The 19,832-nt window shown below is 35.0% G+C and overlaps 1 protein-coding gene and 1 long non-coding RNA gene across 6 annotated transcripts in view; one reads left to right on the top strand and one right to left on the bottom strand.

Moving 5' to 3' along the window:
* LOC306656968 overlaps positions 1-9,516 on the top strand; it is a 33,485-nt gene extending 23,969 nt beyond the window's left edge. Inside the window, exons 2-3 of the long non-coding RNA XR_013762687.1 lie at positions 4,390-4,515; positions 9,421-9,516. This is a non-coding gene — a long non-coding RNA (uncharacterized lncRNA). The remainder of the gene's footprint in view (positions 1-4,389; positions 4,516-9,420) is intronic.
* The window catches only part of CCDC150 (coiled-coil domain containing 150), a 111,807-nt gene that overhangs the window by 24,858 nt on the left and 67,117 nt on the right, over positions 1-19,832 (bottom strand). For all 5 annotated transcript variants that reach the window (XM_079132571.1, XM_079132573.1, XM_079132574.1 and 2 more), the window contains 3 exons: positions 12,003-12,116; positions 7,041-7,124; positions 1,748-1,855 (listed from right to left, as the gene is read on the bottom strand). In XM_079132571.1, coding sequence (XP_078988697.1) covers positions 1,748-1,855; positions 7,041-7,124; positions 12,003-12,116 — 306 coding nt within the window. The remainder of the gene's footprint in view (positions 1-1,747; positions 1,856-7,040; positions 7,125-12,002; positions 12,117-19,832) is intronic.

Raw genomic sequence — 19,832 nt, 5'->3', positions numbered from 1 at the left:
GGATTAATGTATTTCTATTTTAAAATCATGATTTATTCAAGCATTTTAGCTCAAATGTTGAGATTAGGTAGAAATTTTGAATTAAAAAAAATCAGATTTTACAAAACTCAATTGTAATTCAAGCCAAATTTTCTATACCCAAATGAAAATTATTTGATGGTCAAGAATGGTTTCAATTTACATCAGTTTTTATTTGTGAAGAATCAATTTCCTTGTAGTTACTCATATCTTTGTATTATCTTCCTAGATCACTACTTTCTTCATTCTTATAAATCTGAAATTTCCCTAAGATTTTATTTGTGTTCTTCACTTACCAAATCCTGTTTAAGATAATTTGGTGATTCATCATTTAGTAAGGGTCTTGAGGCAAGAATGTCTATTTTGCCTTCTAATCTTCCCTCCATAGTTTTAATAGCATTCAAAAGTGTCTTTAGAGAGATTCTGGAGTCTCCAATCTCCTGAGACGTTCTCACAGAAGGCAGTGTAGGTGCAAAACTCACACGGCGTGCAGAGTTTGGAACAACACTGGGCAAACCAACTGTCGAAGTTCTCTCCTTTATATTATTTACATAAGGCCTAGAGCTTTCAAGGGATTTTGAAGACGCTGGCCTCTCTGGAGATTTCCTTTTTCTTGGAGGCATCACCATTTAAAAACAAAACAAAAAAATCAACTAAATTAAGCCTTATTTTTCAAAGAATTGTTTCTCTCGGAGAAACAGCAATAAAAAGCAGCAGCCACAATAAAAAATATGTTTGAAAATGTGTTCCTTTGCTTTCAGAATAAAGAGATCACACTGTAAAGTATGATTTAGTAAAGAAATAGGCCTTAAACCAAATTACCTGTAGGAGAACGTATCTAATGAGGTCACTCTTACAACTTTGTGACCTCATCACCCATGGATACAGTCGGTAGCTAGAACTCCATGAGTATTCCACTGGAAGACATATTCTAGTGCCTTGGTTACAGGGGGCATATATACACAAATATTATAGACACAGAAATTATACATGCTTACATCTAGAGTTAAAGATTTTTTAAAATAATCTAATATACACACGGTAATTTTGTAATCATTAAAAGAACCACTTTCTTTTGGTAAAACATTCCTGGGTTAAGTTCTTCACTAAATGTTTTATGTATTTTGCTTATTTAACTTTTCTTTATTCATTTGTTGAAATGTTATGTGACCTATAAAAGGTTTCAGCCTCAACAGTCACCTTTCGCTGATAAGGAAACATCTTCACTATTAATACCTCCCTTCAGGTGAGCTTCTGTCTGTTGCAGATATACCTTGTTGGCACTGAGTTCCAAGTTGGCCTATCACTCACTCAAAAAACAGGTACTTGTTCCTTCCATCTGCTAAGATTTTTAAGGCTCAAATTCAAAAACTACTTCCTTTACAAAAGCATTTATCAATGCTTCTAATCATGATGATGCTCCCTATGAATGCTCATTAATATAAACTATATTTTTTCTGAAAGGCATAACTTTCTATTCTATAATAAAGTTTATTAAGTACATTCCTAAACGTCCTTTTAGAAGCAAGTTAAATGTCTTAATTCTGCTACGGCTTAGCAGAATCTTGTACATAGTAGGTGCTTAAAAATGGTTGTTGAACCAAGAAAGGATATTCATCTTTCTGGAGTTGTATGATAAGGTGAGGAGAAAGGCATCATACAATTTCTTAAAAACTAAAACAAGAACAGCAATCTGACAGCAATCAGTTTTTGAAGTTATTAAACATACCTGAGCATATTTGGCCTCTAGAGCCTTATTCAGCTTGCGAAGATGGTCATTCTGTAAACTGGTTTCAGTAAAAGAACGCAGTTGTTCTTCGAGCTGTTTAACTTTTATCTAAAAGTTAGATAGAAATATAATAAGCTTCATAATTTCCAAGGAGAGGGGGAGAGGTAAGTTTTGCAAAAAATTTACAGAGGACACTTGAAACTTAAAAAAAAAAAAAATCTTAAGTTTTTCTAATCATGCAAAGAATTCTAGTTCAACACAGTTGAAAGTATAGCATAGCTATTTAAATGTACTGAGATTACTCATTTTGTTTCTATTGCTCATGGAAAAAACAAATAAATATGATGCATAAATTTAACAATGAGATTTTATAATTAATATATTTTAATTTTAAGGGAATTTTGGTACCTGGCATTCAAAAGCCTTTGTATATGGATAATTAGAATTGTCAATGTGCAAGAAGTAGAAATAGTCTTGTGTTTTACTGACAAAGAATCAGAAAAGTTGAATAACTGGAATTCAACTCAATTATATTTCAAAACTAACCCATAAGGATAACTATACATTTTTCTCTTTAAAAATTATTTTCTGGGATAAAAATCATAAGCATATACTTATAAATATGCAAATTCTCTATTTTTCCATATTTTCTTTCTCTTAGCCCTCTTATGTAAAAGAACAATTAATGTTACTTAGCCTATCCCTGAATTAGGAAAACATTTATCCATAATTTTAAATTTATAAACATTATTTAATTTTTTCTTGATATTTTGTTTGCTAGTGGAGAACAAACACCTTTTTGGCTGTAGCTACTAGGTTTTTGGGAATTGTTAAAATGTGAGTGCTAATATTAAATTATTTTGGAAGGGTAGAAGAAAACTTTGTCTCAGAAAAATCTCTTTTTTAAATTTTTTGATGCTTCATAATAGTTATACATAACATTAGGATTTATTTTGGCATAATTATAAATGCATGGAGTATAATTTGCTCCAATTAAATCAGTATTTTACTTACCTTCCCTCTCTTCCCTCCCTGTTTCCTTTATCTAGTATATTGATGATCTATTTTATATTTTTTAAAAAATTAGTACCTTCTGAGCATATACAATGATTCACTGTAGTAAGTTCATATAATGTAAGTTAGGTTCAAACATTCTAAGTTTCCCTTATCCTGTCCCTCTCCTCCTCCTCATTCCCCTTCTTCTACCTCCCCTCATCTTTTATTTTGATGGAATACCGACCCCCCCCCCCACCTTCTCCCCAGTTTTAGACGAGCTTCCACATATAAGAGAAAGCATTTGACCTTTGACTTTCTGAGTCTGGCTTAGGAAATATCTCTTATTTCATCAGTAGGATCCTTCTTTCTTTCACCTTTGTCAGTGTCTGCCAATCTTTTCCCACAGTATAACAGTATAAAATGTGCTGTGGCTCTCTAAATCATTAGTAAAAATTAATCATGGTCTTCACTTAAGGTTCAGAATTAAAATGATATCCCTAGTACTGATCAATAATTATGTTCATTTTAAACATAAACTGCTGTTAGCCCACAGAACCCAAGGAAAAATGAGCTGTGTTTGACTAAAAAGACTTTAATATTTGCCTCTCTTTTATGTGTGTGTGTGTGTGTGTGTGTGTGTGTGTGTGTGTGTGTTAGTTGGCAATGGACCTTTATTTTATTTATATGCAGTGCTGAGAATCAAACCCAGTGCCTTGCATGTGCTAAGCAAGTGCTCTGCCACTGAGCCACAACCCCAGCCCACTGTTTACCTCTCTTCAAGTAATACAAAGTCCTAGTCCCCAATATTAGATAATTCACCCTACTTGAGCCATGAGTGCCCAATTAAATGCCTTGAAACTGCAGACAGCATGTTCTTATTTATAAAGCACTTTAATGTTTATATGGAGTCTCTCATTCGGCAAAAATTAACTCAGGACATTTGCAATGGGAAGAAACAGAGAAGGATGGGTCAGAAGCAAATAAATACTGCTGCCTCTCAGAGGTCTGGTGTTTCTGTGATCATTAAAATCCAAGCAGTTTCTAGAACTACCTTTATTTTATTTATTCATGTGGTGCTGAGATCAAACCCAGTGCCCCACGCATGCTAGGCAAGTGCTCTACCACCAAGCCACAACCCTATCCCTAGAACTATCTTATCAGTGCAGTCTCAGGAATAGAAGTAATTTAGGTCAAGGTCATATCACCATATTGTTTTAACTGTTCTAATTATATATATAAAACTAAATATATTAACACTACAGAAACTATTAGATAATTAAGAAATGGAAAGGAACTTTCCTTTTAGTCTGTTTTATAATACAAATATTCTAAAGTGATACAATTAAAATTCCCAGGTTTTTTTCCTTCAATACACATTGTAAATTCAAAATAAAGTAGGACACACCTATAACACTAACTTATTTATAGTTTCAAATGAGCTTCCGCATTAACCCATTAAGTCCCAGCATCCCATTGGTATTTTTATATGGAGGCCTACATATGGAATGTGAATGTAGGTTTATTAAACCCTACATAATGGGTTTAAATAACAGGAATGGTCAAAGCTATATATTTTGACTAGAAGTATGAAAATACATTCAACAAACTGATAATTTCAGTACAGTATATTTTTTTTTCTTTTTAAGGCCCTTATCGAATATTCATATAATGGGACAACATGCAACCAGCAATGCAAACTAAAGAACCACCACAACAAATAAGAATGAAACTCACAACTGAAATGTTGGGTTAAAGACGCATGACATTAAAAAGTATGTATTGTGTATATATAAAGTGAAAGTACAGGTAAAACTAATCTTAGGTGTTTGAAATCAGGATGGTAATTACCCATGTGGGGGATAGTTATTGGAAGGAGGTTCTGGATGTTGGGAATGTTCTGTTTTTTAATCTGAATGCTGATCTTTAGTTTGTGAAAAATTCGTCAGGCTGTATCCTGTGTTCTTTTGAGTATTATATTATAGTTCAAGAAAAAACATAAAACAAAACCATTATCTAATCTCTAAGTTCACATTTGTAGTCGCTTACAGAGCCAGTCTGCTAACATCTTAGAATCCAGGTGGTTGGTGCAAATGATGGAACCAATGGCAGATTATTGCAAGGCTAAGGGACTCAAATTGACACATTTAAAAATGATTTTTAAAAATGTTGGAAATCTTTCAGACATATATCATAATATCCCATCTACCCACCATTCAAATTAAAATAAAACATTACCAGATCGATTGAAACCCTATGGGTTAGGTGTGTAGCTCAGTGGTAGAACACTTGTTTGACAAACTCCAGGCCCTGGGTTTGATCCCAGTATCTCCCGCAACACACAGACACACACCCAATTCTGTAGCACATTCTAACCGAATCTCCCCTTCCATCCTAGAGTTAATTACTATGTTGGATTTGGTGGATTTGGTGTTTATCATTCTTAATTTAAAATTTTTACTAGATATGTATTTCTAAATAGTATTTAGTATGAGATTCATCCATGTTAACACATGCAATTCAAGTGAACCTGTTTAATATATCTGGTACATACGCCAATTTTAAAATTGGCATAACTACCTTCAGGAGAAATTTGACACAATCCAGTAAAATTTAAGATACCATATGACCAGTAATTCTCCTAAGAATTATATCTAACTTAGATACTCTTTTAGATATGAGTACATGAGACATGTAAAATTACTTGCAAGCAATTGGAAACAAGCCAAATATCCATCAACATAAGATTAAATATTTTGTGACATTTATAATAACAGAATACCATATAACCCTGAAAATGAAATTCAAAGCATATTTGAATATGAAGCACAGTATAAATTAACACCTAAAATAATTTATTTCATTATCAAATCAATTCTGAAAAGGTATTCTTTTACATAATATAAATTCTATGCAATATTTTTAATGCAATTGAGAGAGAATGCACAGCAAGCTAGTGTTTTGACTATGTTTAGTTCACAGCTCTTAAATTATTTTGCATTAGTTATGTGCAACAATAGCACTTTCCCTAAGGTCATGAAGTCAGTGCTTTTAGAATATGTCAGTTTAAGGCTTAAAGCACCAGGGCCGAAAGTTATACAGGTGTAAACAATTATGCTTAAAGGTATCACAGCCTCTAAAACATTAATCAAAAGCATATAAACAGTAGACAAGTAGTCTCTTTTATTAGACTAGTGATATTATTCTACAAGCATAGTTTATATCCACTGCCTTTCAGATAGCCTTCATTTCTGGGTCTTATCTTGTCTGCTAACCCTAATGTAAACCCCTTAAGCAGGGCAGGATGGGGTTAATGCTGACATGTTTGACAAGCCTCTAGTTATATTGCTATCAAGTCAGTTCTACAGTTGCCAAGCCTAACTGGGGTTCACTTCATATTCAGTCATAGTCCTCTGCTATGTTTGCACACTGGAATCACCTGGGGAACATTAAAAAGTATTGGAGTCTAGGACTAGCCCCCAAGATTCTGACTTAGTTATTCTGGGTTCGAATTCTAGTCATGAGGATTTCTCATTCTTACATTTTATTAAGAAAAAATTAAACATACAGAAAATTTGACTGAATTTTACTATGAGCATGCGTTGGTCCACCAACAAAATTCTACCATTAGTTTTTGTTTTTTACTTATCACATATTTATCCATCTATCATTCTCTCTATCAATCCATCAATCTATTTTTTTCTAGGATGCATTTAAAAGTAAATGGCAAACATGATGCATGTTCCAGATCTCAGTATTTAAAACTCTCCCTAGGTGATGCTGTTGGCTTAGAACCATTGACGTGAACTTCTGTGTTTCCATTACAGTGGCTTTAAGACAGCTTAGTCACAAGTGTATCAAGCTTCTTGCCCTGTGGGTGCCATGGGGGCAAAACTCACAATCAGAAAAAGAATAGTCCCATCACTTTCACTTAAGTCTATTCTATTGTCTCTGAGGTCCAATTGTCAGAGTTATTTCTTTTTAGGAATGTTTTATAAAAATTTATAAAAACAAAGAAAGCGTAGGATCTCTATATTCTCAATGAGTGATGAGGCATAAAATAACTACAATAAGTCTTCAAATCACAGAATTTATAACGATTTTCACTATTTTAGTCTTCAGCATTATATGATTATGTGAACAGAAGTCACCTGCGTATTAATTAAGGAAGCAAAAAACAGGGATGTTCAAAGACAACAGAATTAGAAAATAGAGCTAGGTCTTCTCAAAATCCAGCAATATTTAGTCTGAGAATTAGTATCTTTAAAAATCAGATAAAATATGAAAATAAATCTCATACCTGGAGTTTTCCCTTTTCATAGGCCAGTTTATTTTTACTCTCAGTAATTTTTCCCAAGACATTTTCCATTTTCTGCCCAGCAAGCTGATAATGCAAACACAGGTATCAGTACCTCTTGGCATAGAAAGGAATAATCATTTTCCTTAAAAAAAAGTATGAGTACCCTTACTACTTCTATAGTAGTAAGATTAAGATTCATATTTATTTTTTACTGCTGCTTCTTAGTGTTTCTCTAGATAGCTGGTCACAGTACTAACAAGCAACATAATAGGAGAGTGATAATTAAAGCGAAGAGCCAGGATAGGACTGTGGCTCAGCGGTGGAGCGCTTGCCTCACATGTGTGAGGCCCTGGGTTTGATCCTCAACACCATGTAAAAATAAATAAAATAAAGATATTGTGTCCATCTACAACTAAAAATATTTTAAAATTAAAAAAAATAAAGTGTAGAGCCTTAAGAATTTCAGAGTTTGTTGTTCTTTGTACATTGTTGTCATCATTGTTGTTGTTGTTCTTGTTATTATTATTATAATAATAATAACATACCCTATCTGTGATCCAAGCCAGATAGGGTATGGTTATATCCATAGTTGCAGGTACTCTACCACCAGGGGTACTCTACCATTGAGCTACATTCCCAGTCCTTTTTTTTTTTTTTGCGGTGTTGGGGATCGAACCCAGGGCCTTGTGCTTGCAAGGCAAGCACTCTGCAGACTGAGCTATCTCCCAAGCCCCTCCTAGTCCCTTTTATTTTTTATTTTAAGACAGTCTCACTAAGTTGCCCAGGTTGGCCTAGAATTTGTAATTCTCCTGCTTCAGCCTCCTCACTTGCTGGGATTACAGGTGTGTGCCACTGCACCTTGCTATAACTGTTTTTCAAAGATTCTTAAGAAAACACTATGTGTTGCTCCCACTAAGGCAAAAAGTATTTTTCTAAAAGCATTTATACTACTCAAATGTTGGTTTCAAAATAACCTTAGGGAAATGAAGATTTATCAATAAAATCATAAAATTAATTAATCATAATATAACATTCTGTTTATGGAAGATATATGGTACCATTTTTCTATTTTGGAAACTATGATCCAAAAATCTTCCCATAAATGAACCATTAGAGTTTAGGATTATATTTTGACCAACTCTTCAGTCACAAATAAGTTATGAGAGGTCAATAATACTATAAAAATAAAATTACAATAAAATACAATAAAAGCTTAATTATTTAAAAGTTTCAAGTTCTATAAATTAAGGTTTCCCAATGTGCTATAAAGTATACAGCATATAAAAAAAAACAAGAACTAGAGTCAACCTAAAATATGATTGCTATAATATTTTATATATGTGTGTGTGTGTGTGTGTATTTTTTTTTAAGATGGACACAATACCTTTAATTATTTATTTTTATGTGGTGCTGAGGATCGAATCCAGGGCCTCATGTGTGCTAGGTGAGCACTCTACCACTGAGCCACAGCCTCAGCCCTGATTGCTATAACAAATATTGAACATTCAAAAATCACTTATCTTCTTGGAATGTGGAAAGAATTTTTTTTTTCCTAATAATGTAGATGATCTGGGTCTCCCATAACAACTGTCCAGGAATTTTTTAAACAATGGCACTTTTTTCCCCCTCAATAAAATTCCCTTTTATGCAAAGGCATAAAGAAATTCCATTAATCTTTAAATACATTTTAGAGATAATAATTTCCCCTTTTTGCCACTGAAGAGAATGCTAATGTAATAAGTGAAAACTATATAAAGTAAAAATATGACAACATTTGACAGATTCACTTATTTAAATATCATAACAAAAAGACTTGTTATACCATTTGCTAAGGCATTTACTTAAATTATTGTTTACAAATTATTTAAATAGACCCTATACTTCAATCAATGGGAGACTGGATATTAGCAACCACTTATATGAGTGAACACATTGGGTTCTGAGTTGTAGAAAGTAGAACTGAGACTAATCCTTGCTTAAACAGCCTTGGTAATATAATACAAAGATGGTTGCTATAGAGAGTGAAACAGAAATTGGAGAAACAGCATACAAAGAAAAATGTCAATGTTTAAAATATACATTTCAATTCAGAAACACAAGGATATCACTCCTTAGAAAAGTGGGAAGCAATCATAGAATTATCATCTTAAGATATGAAAGGAAGGTTGGCAAGGATCCACAGTGCTATGGTTTGGATGATCTGGAATACTTCCCCAAAGGCCCATGTATTAAAGGCTTGGTCACCAACTAGTGGCACTAATGGGAGGTGGTGGAACCTTTAGGAGGTGGGAGTTAGTGAAGGGAAGTTAGGTCACTGGGGAAGTGCCCACTGAAGGATTACTGTGACCCTGGTCCCTTCCTGTCTCTTTTTGCTTCCCAGTTATGAAGAGGTAAGCAACTCTTCTGCCATGATGTACTGCCTTGCCACAGGCCCAAAAGCAATAAGCCAACTAACTGCGGACTAAAATCTACAAAATGGTGAACCAAAATAAATCTTTTTTCCTTTAAGTTGATTATCTCAAGTATTTTGTCACAATGATAGAAAGTTGACTAACACAAGAGTAAGCCACAAACCACTTTCTAAAAATATATACTTTTTTCTTTCTGTGGTGCTGGGATCAAATCTAAAATCTTATGCATGCCAGGCAAGTGCTCTACCAGAGTCACATCCCCCAGCTCTAAAATAATTTTTTGAACTATAAAAATTAGTAGAAGATGTTGGAAGAATATACAAAATGAGTGAGATATTAGCATCCTGGTAAAGGTACTTTTATAAGCAGAACGTAAGCAAGAATTTTAGTGAAAATATGACATAGGCCCCAGCAGATTGAACCAACTTTGACACTTGCACAAGTTTATACTGTTATCCTTTAAAAAAATAAAACATTAAATTCATTGTTTAATTTTCAAATCATTAAAGTCCTATTTACACAGGAAAGTGCCTTTTTATCGGGTGCTACTATTTAAAAATGTATATTTACAACCCCAAAGAGAAGTGGGGAACGGTCATTCAACTTGAGCTCAGGAATAGTAACTTTCCTACATTTGGATCTGTTCTTACTGTGGTTCCCTGCTTAACTGCCTGTGGTAATAGACTTAAATTGCATTATCACTAATGGCCAAAATGGAAAAAAAAAAAAAAAAAAACAAACCAAATATTAGAAAATGTGAGAGAAAAAGGAGAAAGGATAATATTGCATGTTAGGCCTCATGGAGGGTAATGCTTATAAGCCTGGCCTTGTCATCTCTGTACTTTATTTGATCAATGTTTCCTAATATGTATTAGGAATTACGCTAAAATAAGGGAATATTAAGGTGAGTAGCTTCTGTTTGTGCATTAGAAGAGAGTGAAAGTAGATGCATAAAGAGGTCAGTTTCTAATCAGTGTGGTTATTATTCTAACCTTCTCTGCATTGAAGATCATTAGAGGTTAAGAACCTGCCCAAAAACTGAATGGGTTGCAACTAGGTCTGCCTGAATTCAAGTCTGTGATGTTATACATACAACAAACACTTGAATGTGTTATCTCCAAAAATCAATAAGGGGTTATATTAGAAGAAATTCTCTTATTAAGAATTTCAAGTTTTAATGCTCATGGAACAAAAATTCAATGCCAGTATTAGATGGCAATAGGTTTAATGATATTGCTAAATTAAAAAAATAAATCCCGAAATTTCAAATTTCTTCCTCAGACTCATAAAACCAATTGAAACACTTCTGGGTTGGCTTATTCAGAGAAACTTCTTGTCTTTGCAAGCCAGAATTGAGGTGTGAGCGATTATTGGGAAACCTTAATCAAGAACTGTGATCAGCAGGCAAGAAGCAATTTTGACTAAATCACTGGCAGGATCTGTCAAAAACACTAATAGTAAGGTATGACCATAGGCCTGCTCACTGGCAGCAAGGTCAGGGAAGAATCAGGCAGACTGAGATGTTGTCTTCCAGACGCACCAAAACCAGATGGCTACATAAACCCAGCTGAAGCCTGGCCAACAAGAAAGAGACATTGTTGAACCTCGAATCCTGGGTCAGGGAGGTTGGTCTGAGATCATCCCAGAAATTATAGCTGAGGATCTTGTTATTCCATTAGGCACTTAAGGCTTTTTACCCTGGGACAGTTCAAGACACATTAGGTTCAGCTACATGCATTACATGTATTAGCTTACTTAATCCACAAACCACTTCACAGTAATATTATCATCCTCATTTTGACAGAATAAGAAACTGAGGCTCTGAGAGCTTAAAGATCATACTTAAGGTCACAGCCAAAATTGAAAACTAGGCTTAAAATCCATGAGAATATAAGATGATTTACTTAGTTTAAATAAATTATTCTTAGTTGAAATAATCAGCAGTTTATAACAGTCTTAAAATTTAGTTCATACAAGAGACTCACATCAGGGCTTTCTATGAAATTTTCAAAAATGATTTGCATGTTATAAAAGCAACAACTAATTCCTTTTCAAGTATTCAAAAGCACAAAAATTATTATAAGGAAAATTATTAACTTCTTAACAGAATGATCATTTCTTTAAATTCCCTCTACTTAGAGATGTTTTAAGAATTCTACCACTTATTTATAATTAACTGACATCATCAAACATCTTTTAGAAAACAGACATATTACTGATTGCCTAATGGAGGAAATTGACAGGGGAAAATACAAGCATGATTTATGAGAGAAAATATTTTAAAACATCAGATATATTTGTGTTTTTTAGATTATAGATCATCTGTGTAGGTAGTCATTTAGTAACTGCCTTAAATTCTTATTTTCTTAAAATCTTTTATTGTTTGAAAACTGTAGCTAACTTTGCCATATTTATCCTGTAATTTAGGACTTATGATAATTACTAATACACACAAACACACACACCATAGAAAACCTATCTTCTGACTTCTGATTTTTAAAAAACTCATTAGTCATTATTTTCTAACTTAGACTGACCTTTTTATACCCACCCCATGGTATTCAGAAGTGACTCGCTGAATTTCCAGGGAAGCCATTTGATCTGCCAGGTGCTTATTTTCTTCTACTAATGTCTGCAGATTTTGGTTTAATGCATTTATGTCTGCCTTTGAAAAATAGGAGAAAAAAAACTATTTATTCCATACCCATAAATATCATCTTATTTCTAAAATGACTGTTGTAACTTGTGTGAATGTTCAAGTAGCTTGTGCGAATGCTCCCCTGCCTCTAAGTGTGGAGATTTAATAAGTCAGTCTGATAGCTCTATGATATTTTAAACAATTTGTTTTTCTTTTCTTTTCAATTCTTTCTGCTTTACTAGTTGTCTTCAGTAGGAGGATTACTCCAAATGATACAGCTTACCTTTATTACAAGTGGAAGTCCTTGTGGTACTTGGTATTTGCTTAAAGATTAATTCAAGTTTATGAATATAGATGCAAAAATCCTTGATGAAATATAAATAAAATGAATCCAGCAATATTCAAAAAGGATATAAGACCTAAGTGTTTATCCTGGTAAAGTTAGTTTTATATTCACTATCAATATAATTCACCATGTCAGTAGAAGAAAAACCATATGACCATCTCAATATAGAATAAACATTTCAAAAAAATTAAACACTGATTCATGATTTCAATATTAGCAAAGTAGAAATGAAGCAATCACTTCTACCTGATAAAATGTACCTACAAAAATCCTACAGTTAATCATTCTTAAAGGTGAAAGACTAACTACACCTCCCCCTGCCAAGATTGGGAAAAAGGCAAGTATCTCTGCTCTCACTATTTCTATTCAGCATTATAAGGAGGCCACAGCTGGTGCAATAAAGCAGGAAAAAGTAATAAAAAGCATTAATATGGAAGGTCAGAAATAGAGAGCTGGGGATGTAGCTCAGTGGAAAGTACACACCATGTAAACAATAATTTAAAAATACTGAAATGACTACACTAGTATTAAACATTAAGATTAAAAATTGGTGAGAGAAATGAGTATATTGAAAAAATATACTCCCATCCAGGATACTTATAAAATATATTCATTTAGCAACAGAGTCCAAAAATACATGAAGCCCAAAATGACAGAGTTGAAGGGAGAAATAACTTACTTAAATATAGTTGGAAACTTCAATATCTCACTTTGAATAACTGATAAAACTATGAGATAGAAGATCGATGAGATCAATGAGGAAATAGAAAACTTGTTTAACACTATAAACCAAATAGATCTAACAAGACATCTAGAGAAAAATCCTCCAAGAGCAGAGTGACACATTTTTTAAAAAAGTTCTCATGGAATAGTCTTCATAAAGTAACTCTCAATAAATTTAAAAGAACTAAAATGATGCAAAGTATTTTCTCAAACCACAATGGAATAAAACTGAAATCAATAAAACAGGGAAATCTGGGAAATTCAGATGTACAAGGAAATTAAACACATTTCTAAAGAACCAAAAGGTTAAAAAAGAAATCTCAAGGGATTAAAGAATAATTTGAGATAAATGAAAACAATATACCAAAATTCCTGGTATGCAGCTAAAAGCAGTACAGAGAAGGAAGTTGATAGCTATAAACGTCTATATTTTTGAAAAAGGAGTACTTCTCAAATCAATAACCTAATCTATCTTAAGGAACTAGAAAAAAAGAACAAGTTAACCTAAAGCAGACAGAAGGATGCAAATAATAAAGATTAGAGCATAAAGAATAGAAAATCAATAAGTAAATAAAACCAGAAGCAAATGGCTAGGTTAACAAAGAAGAAAAAGAGAAGACACAAATTACTAAAATTAGCAGTAAGAAAAAGGACATTACTACAGAATAAAAAAAATAATAATAATAAAGGACTATTCCAAACAACTGCATGCCAACAAGTTAGGCAGCCTAGATGAAATAGAAAAATTCTTAGAAAGATGTAATCTATCAAAACTGGCCAAAGAAAAAGAAAAATCTGAACTATAAGATGCTAAATCAGCAATAATGTAAAATAGGACAACAAAAAAAATCTCCCCACAAAGAAAAGCTCAGAACCAGATGGTTTTCAATGCGAAATGCTACAAAATAATTGAAGAATTAACACCAACCACTCATAAACTGTTACAAAAACAGAAAAGTGCACTTATCAAATCATTTTAGGAGGCCAATATTATTTTGAAACAAAACCACAGACATAACAAAAGAAAAGCAAGCCACAAAACAAAATCCTTATGAATACAGAGGCAAAAAAAATCTCAACAAAATTCTAGAAAGCCAAATTCAACAAGATATAAATAGCCTTATTCATCATGAAGTTTATCTAAGGTTCATTAATGTAAGCTAAGAATTTAAAATGAATGTAAGTGTATTCATCAGTTTTTTGTCATTGTGACAAAATACCTGACAGAAATCAACTTTAAGGAGGAAAGCTCTATTTTGGCTCATAGTTTGAGAGGTTTCAATCCATGCTCACTTGGCTCCATTGTTTCTGGGTCTGTGATAAGGCAGGACATCACAGCAGGGAGCATGGGTGGAGCAAAGCTGCTCACTTAGAGGCAGCCAGGAAGCAGAGAAGTGGTGGGAAGGGACTAGGAACAAAATAAACACTTCCCAGTCATGACCCCATGACTGTCTTCCTCCAACTAGGCCCCATTTTCAAATGTTTCCACCACATCTCAACAGTGCTGTCAGATGAAACCAAGCCTTTAGCAAATGACTTTCCAAGGACATTTAAGACTCAAACCTTAAGTTTTAATATTCCATAGTAACAGAAAAAAAGAAAAAGCCCACAAGATTATCTCAATGGACTCAGAAAAACTATTTGACAAAATCCAGCAAACTTTCATGGCAAAAATTCCCAACGAACTTAGAATAGAAAGGATTTCCTCATTTTCATAAAGGGCGTTTACAAAAAAAGAAATCATATGGCTAGCATGATATTTAACAGTAATGAGCTAAAAGTTTCCCCTAACATCAGGAACAAGACAAGGATGTCTGCTTTAAACCATTTCTATTCAACACTGCACTGGAGGTTCTAGCCAAGGCAATTACACAAGATAAGGAAACAAAGCAGCAAAATTTGAAGGAAAAAAGTAAAACTACCCGTATTTTCTTCGATCTAGAAAATACACGAATATACGACATTCTGTATTAAGACTGGAATAGTTCCCAAATTGACCTACACAATCAATGATTCCAACTGCCTTTTTTTTTTTAAATGTGGATTGAACTCAGGGGTGCTTTATCACTGAGACACATCCCCAACATTTTTAAATTTTGAAACAGGGTCTTGCTAAGTTTCTAAGGGCTTCCTTCACCATGGTGCTGAGGCTGGTCTCAAACTTGTGATCCTCCTGCCTTAGCCTCTCAAATCACTGGGATTACAAGTGTGCTCCACCACACCTGGCACAGGAAAGCTGATCCTAAAATTGATATGGAAATGCAAGGAAACAGAACAGCCAAAACAATCTTGAAAAAACGAAATTAGAAGATTTGCATATTGTGATGTCTAAAATTCCTACAAAACTCCAGTAACTGATACTGTATGGTACTGACATAAGAAAGGACAATATGAGAAAACTGGAAGTCCAAGAATGAAGTCATACATCTGTGATTAATTGATTTTGACAAGGGAGCCAAGACAATCCAATAGAAAGAATGATCTTTTCTGTGGATGGTGCTAGACAAATGAATATCCAGAGGGGAAATTATGTACTCTCTCATACCATACATAAAATAAACCCCAAATCACAGACCCAAATGTAATAAGTAAAACTAAAAAAAATATTTTAAATTAAAAAAAAAAACCAGTATTAAAATCTTTATGACCTTGAATTAGGCAAATATTTCTCAAAATGATAAATAAAGTCACCTCATGACTTAGCAGTTCCACTCCCAGCAGTCCTAAGACAATTGAAAATATGGGTTATGAAAAATTGAACATGAATGTCCATAGAATTATTAATATCTCAAAAATGGGAACAACCTGAATGCCCATCAACTGATACATTTTTAAAAGATACTAGAACAAGGAGCTATCCATCTGAAATTAAAATGAACCTTGAACTATACCTTATATGATATGCAAAAATTAAGCAAAAATGAATAATAGGTCTAATAATATAAAACCTAAAACTGTAGGACTTCTAGAGAAAAATGAATAATATCTTGGTCATCTTAGGACAGGCAAAAGTTTCTTAGATATGATATTAAAAAAATATGGTCCAGGGCTACGGTTGTGGCTCAGTAGCAGAGCACTGGCCTAGTACGTTTGAGGCACTGGGTTCAAGTCCCAGTACCACATTAAAAACATAAATAAAATAAAACTATTGTGTCCATCTAAAACTAAAAAAAAATTTTTAAAGAACAGTCCATAAAATTTTAAAAATTGGTAATTCATCAAATTTAAAACTGCTGCTCTTCAAAAGAAATAAAAGAAAATATGACATATCTGATAAAAATTTGCATATATACAAATAGCAAGAATGTTTTTAAGAATATGAAAATATGTGTTAAATCTCAGAAAATTCAGTAAGAAAACAAATTAAAAAAAATTGTTTGCATAGATGTTCCAATTTGTAATGTCAAATAAGCATATGAAAAGATACTATTATTAGTTATTGGAAAAACACAAATTACAATTATGATGATAATACATTAATCCATGAACTGAAAATATCATGTGTTGGTGAGAATGTAGAGAATCTGGAACTCATAAATTCCTTGTGGGGATGCGAGACTACATAGATCCTTGGAAAGACAGTTGAGTATTTTCCTATTGTATTAAACATATAGTTTGAAAGAATCCAAAATCTAACTCTTGATATTTACTTAAGAGAAATAAGAATATATATGCATATGTGAATATTCATAGAAGCCTTATTCATTATTGCAGACTCTAGAAACAACCAAATTAATTTTTAAGAAAATAGAAAAGGGTACCTTGGAAGGATCCAAGATAGGTGAATAGAGGTGCCCTGCTAACAATTGCCACAGGGAATCAAGACAAGAAAGGAAAAAATAATTTCTAGGACTGACTAGGGAGAATTCTAGAAATCAGAATGGAAGTGATGAGAACCTAAACAGTACAGTGTCAGAGAGAAAATCTAAGGAAAGGAAAAAGTAAATTGCAACTTTGACCTGGGCTCTCTGGCCAGGGGTGGGAGTTGGGAGAGATGGTGTGGGGGATTCTCACATTTCCAGAAAAGTACCAGCAACCACCATCATAACAGCAGACCAACAGTCCTAACTACAAGAGAATTACAATCCTCACAGTTTGGGGAGCTAGCTGGTCTCAGATCAACTGTTCTGCTCCAAAGAAAGAATTTCATATAGGGTCCTCCCAAACCCCCAGAATTCAAGCTGGTAACATTCTGTCTTAGAGGCCAGTAGCTGGTTCCCTGACAATTTCTTGGGCTGATGTGTGCCTCCCAGGGCAGAGGACAGATCCCTCAGTGTCCCATAGCTTTATAACCAATGGCTGCCAAAGTCACAAGCTCTAGCTCCACTCACATTCACCCCAAAGAACTTGGGAAACTCTTTTCCTCAGTTTAATAACTTGGGACTATGACAGCTAGTACAAAACTCTGGCACTACATGTGCCTGTCCCACAGGATCTGGATCCATGCGATATAGCTCTAGAATCATGGCAACAAATACCACAAGCCACAGATTTACCAGCACTCACTCCACATAAATTGGGGACAGTCCCATTAATGTCCTATAACACCAAGACCATAAATAACAGAGCCACAAGACCTGGCACCACTTGCATTTGCTCTATGGGACCTAAGAAGGCTTTCTTCCACCTCCTGAGCCTCTGAGATTGTGGAGAGCAGTGACTCAAGCCCCAACATCACCTGTATAATCACATGAAAACTAGAGAGGGTTTCCTCTACAATTTATGACCATAGGATTTCTTTAGGACTTGGAGAAGGTCCCATCCACGACCCTCAGCTCCAGAAAAGTAACTGTAAGTGCCACAAGTCCCCCAACTGGGACTGCAGCATAGGACCATGGGAAGTTCTCCTTTGTGCCCCCAAATTCAAGTCCATGGTTGTTGGTGCCACAGACCGTGGCATCCCCTGTGCTCATCCAAGGAGACTTGAAGAGGATATCAACCCATCCCATAATTCCAGAATTTGTGGCTACTAATATCATAGGTCCTGACATCTCCTGCATTCATTCTGAAGAACTTGAGAAAGGTTCTGTTCATATTCTGTGGCTCCAGGACTGTGACTATTAGTGCCACAACACTTGGTGTCACCTGTGCTTGCCCTGTGGGAACTAAGGACAATTATATCTACAGCCTGCACCACTAAAACTACAGAAGCTGCTGTTATAAACCTCAGTGTCATTGGTAGTCAACTCTCTGGGGCCTGAAGACACGTATCTTTATAAGCATACATCCATTCCATAGTCATACAACTACTTTCAAGAATGACTGAAGTCTAGACTATTGTGGCACTCATACATACTACTGATATCAATTGCAGCTGAACATCACCAGCAGACTAGATTACTGTCTTTCTTTAGGCAATGAAGACAAAATATATAATCTTGAAAATAAAGTTGAGGAGAGAAGATGTTAAGAGACCATGAACAGAAATTTAAGGAAATATGGGATAACCTAAAAAGACCAAAATTAAGATTTATTAGGAGAGATGAAGGCTCAGAGATACAAACCAAAGGAATGCACAATCTTCTCAATGAAATACTGTCCGAAAAATTTCCAATTCTAATGAATGAAATGGAAAATCAGATACAAGAGGCATGCAGGACCCTAAATATACAAGATTACAAAAGACCCACACCAAGGCATATAATTATGAAAATGCCTAACATACAAAATAAGGATAGAATTTTAAAGACTGCCAGAGAAAAACAGGTCACATTTAGAAGGAAACCAATCCAGATCGCAGCTGATTTCTAAACTCAGGACCTCAAAGCTATGAGGTCTTGGAATAACATATACCAAGCTCTGAAAGAAAGTGGATGCCAACCAATACTATACCCAGCAAAATTAAACTTCAGAATTGATGATGAAATAAAAAACCTTCATGATGAAGAAGAGTTAAAAGAATTCACCACTAAAAAACCTGCATTAAGAAAAGAAAAATGGGTGCAATCCAAGATGGCAGACCAGAGGGTGACTGCATCTCCAGTCACTCCAAAACCCAGGATTCAAGAAGCGGAGGCATTGAGAGACTTAGACTAAAATAGAGCCACGGTGTGAGTCTCCCCCACCTGGTGAAGCTCTGCCCGGGCAGCAGGCTCAGATTCGGGCAGCCTATTAGAGTAGGGCAGGGCAGCTAGAGTCTTCCCCAGGCAGCCCTGCGCACTCCGGTGGTGGGCTCCTCCCATGGGGCCAGATTCTCCAGCATCTTGGAGCAGGCCCCCCAGTGAGAGTCTTTCTGCACAGAACCAAGCTTCAAGTCCCTGAACCAGCACGGCGAGTTCCTGCCTGCAAGTTGCTTCAGGGACCAGGACAGGGTAGCCAGGGACTTCCCCAAGCAGCCTGGCCCCCTCCGGCGGGAAGCGCCATTCCAGGCTAGCTTCTCAGAGCAGACCGCCCAGTGAGAGCCTTTCTACACAGAGCCAGCCACAAGTCCCCAAGCCAGTGGAGACCTCCGACCCGCAAGCAGCCTCTGGGACCAGGGCAAGGCAGCCAGAGACTTCTCCAGGCGGACCTGCCCCACCGCACCCCCCAGCCGCAGGCTTTTTCCACGGGGCGAAGAAGATGGCGGACTAGAAGGTCACTGCATCTCCAGTTGCTCCAGAACCCAGGATTCAAGAAAGGGAGGCATTGAGAGACTCGGACTAAAATAGAGCCACAGGGTGAGTCTCCCCAACCCG

The sequence above is a fragment of the Sciurus vulgaris genome (assembly GCF_902686455.1).
Source record: "Sciurus vulgaris genome assembly, chromosome: 3".
NCBI classification, from domain to species: Eukaryota; Metazoa; Chordata; class Mammalia; order Rodentia; family Sciuridae; genus Sciurus; species Sciurus vulgaris.
This window is presented reverse-complemented; position numbering and strand designations above follow the sequence as displayed.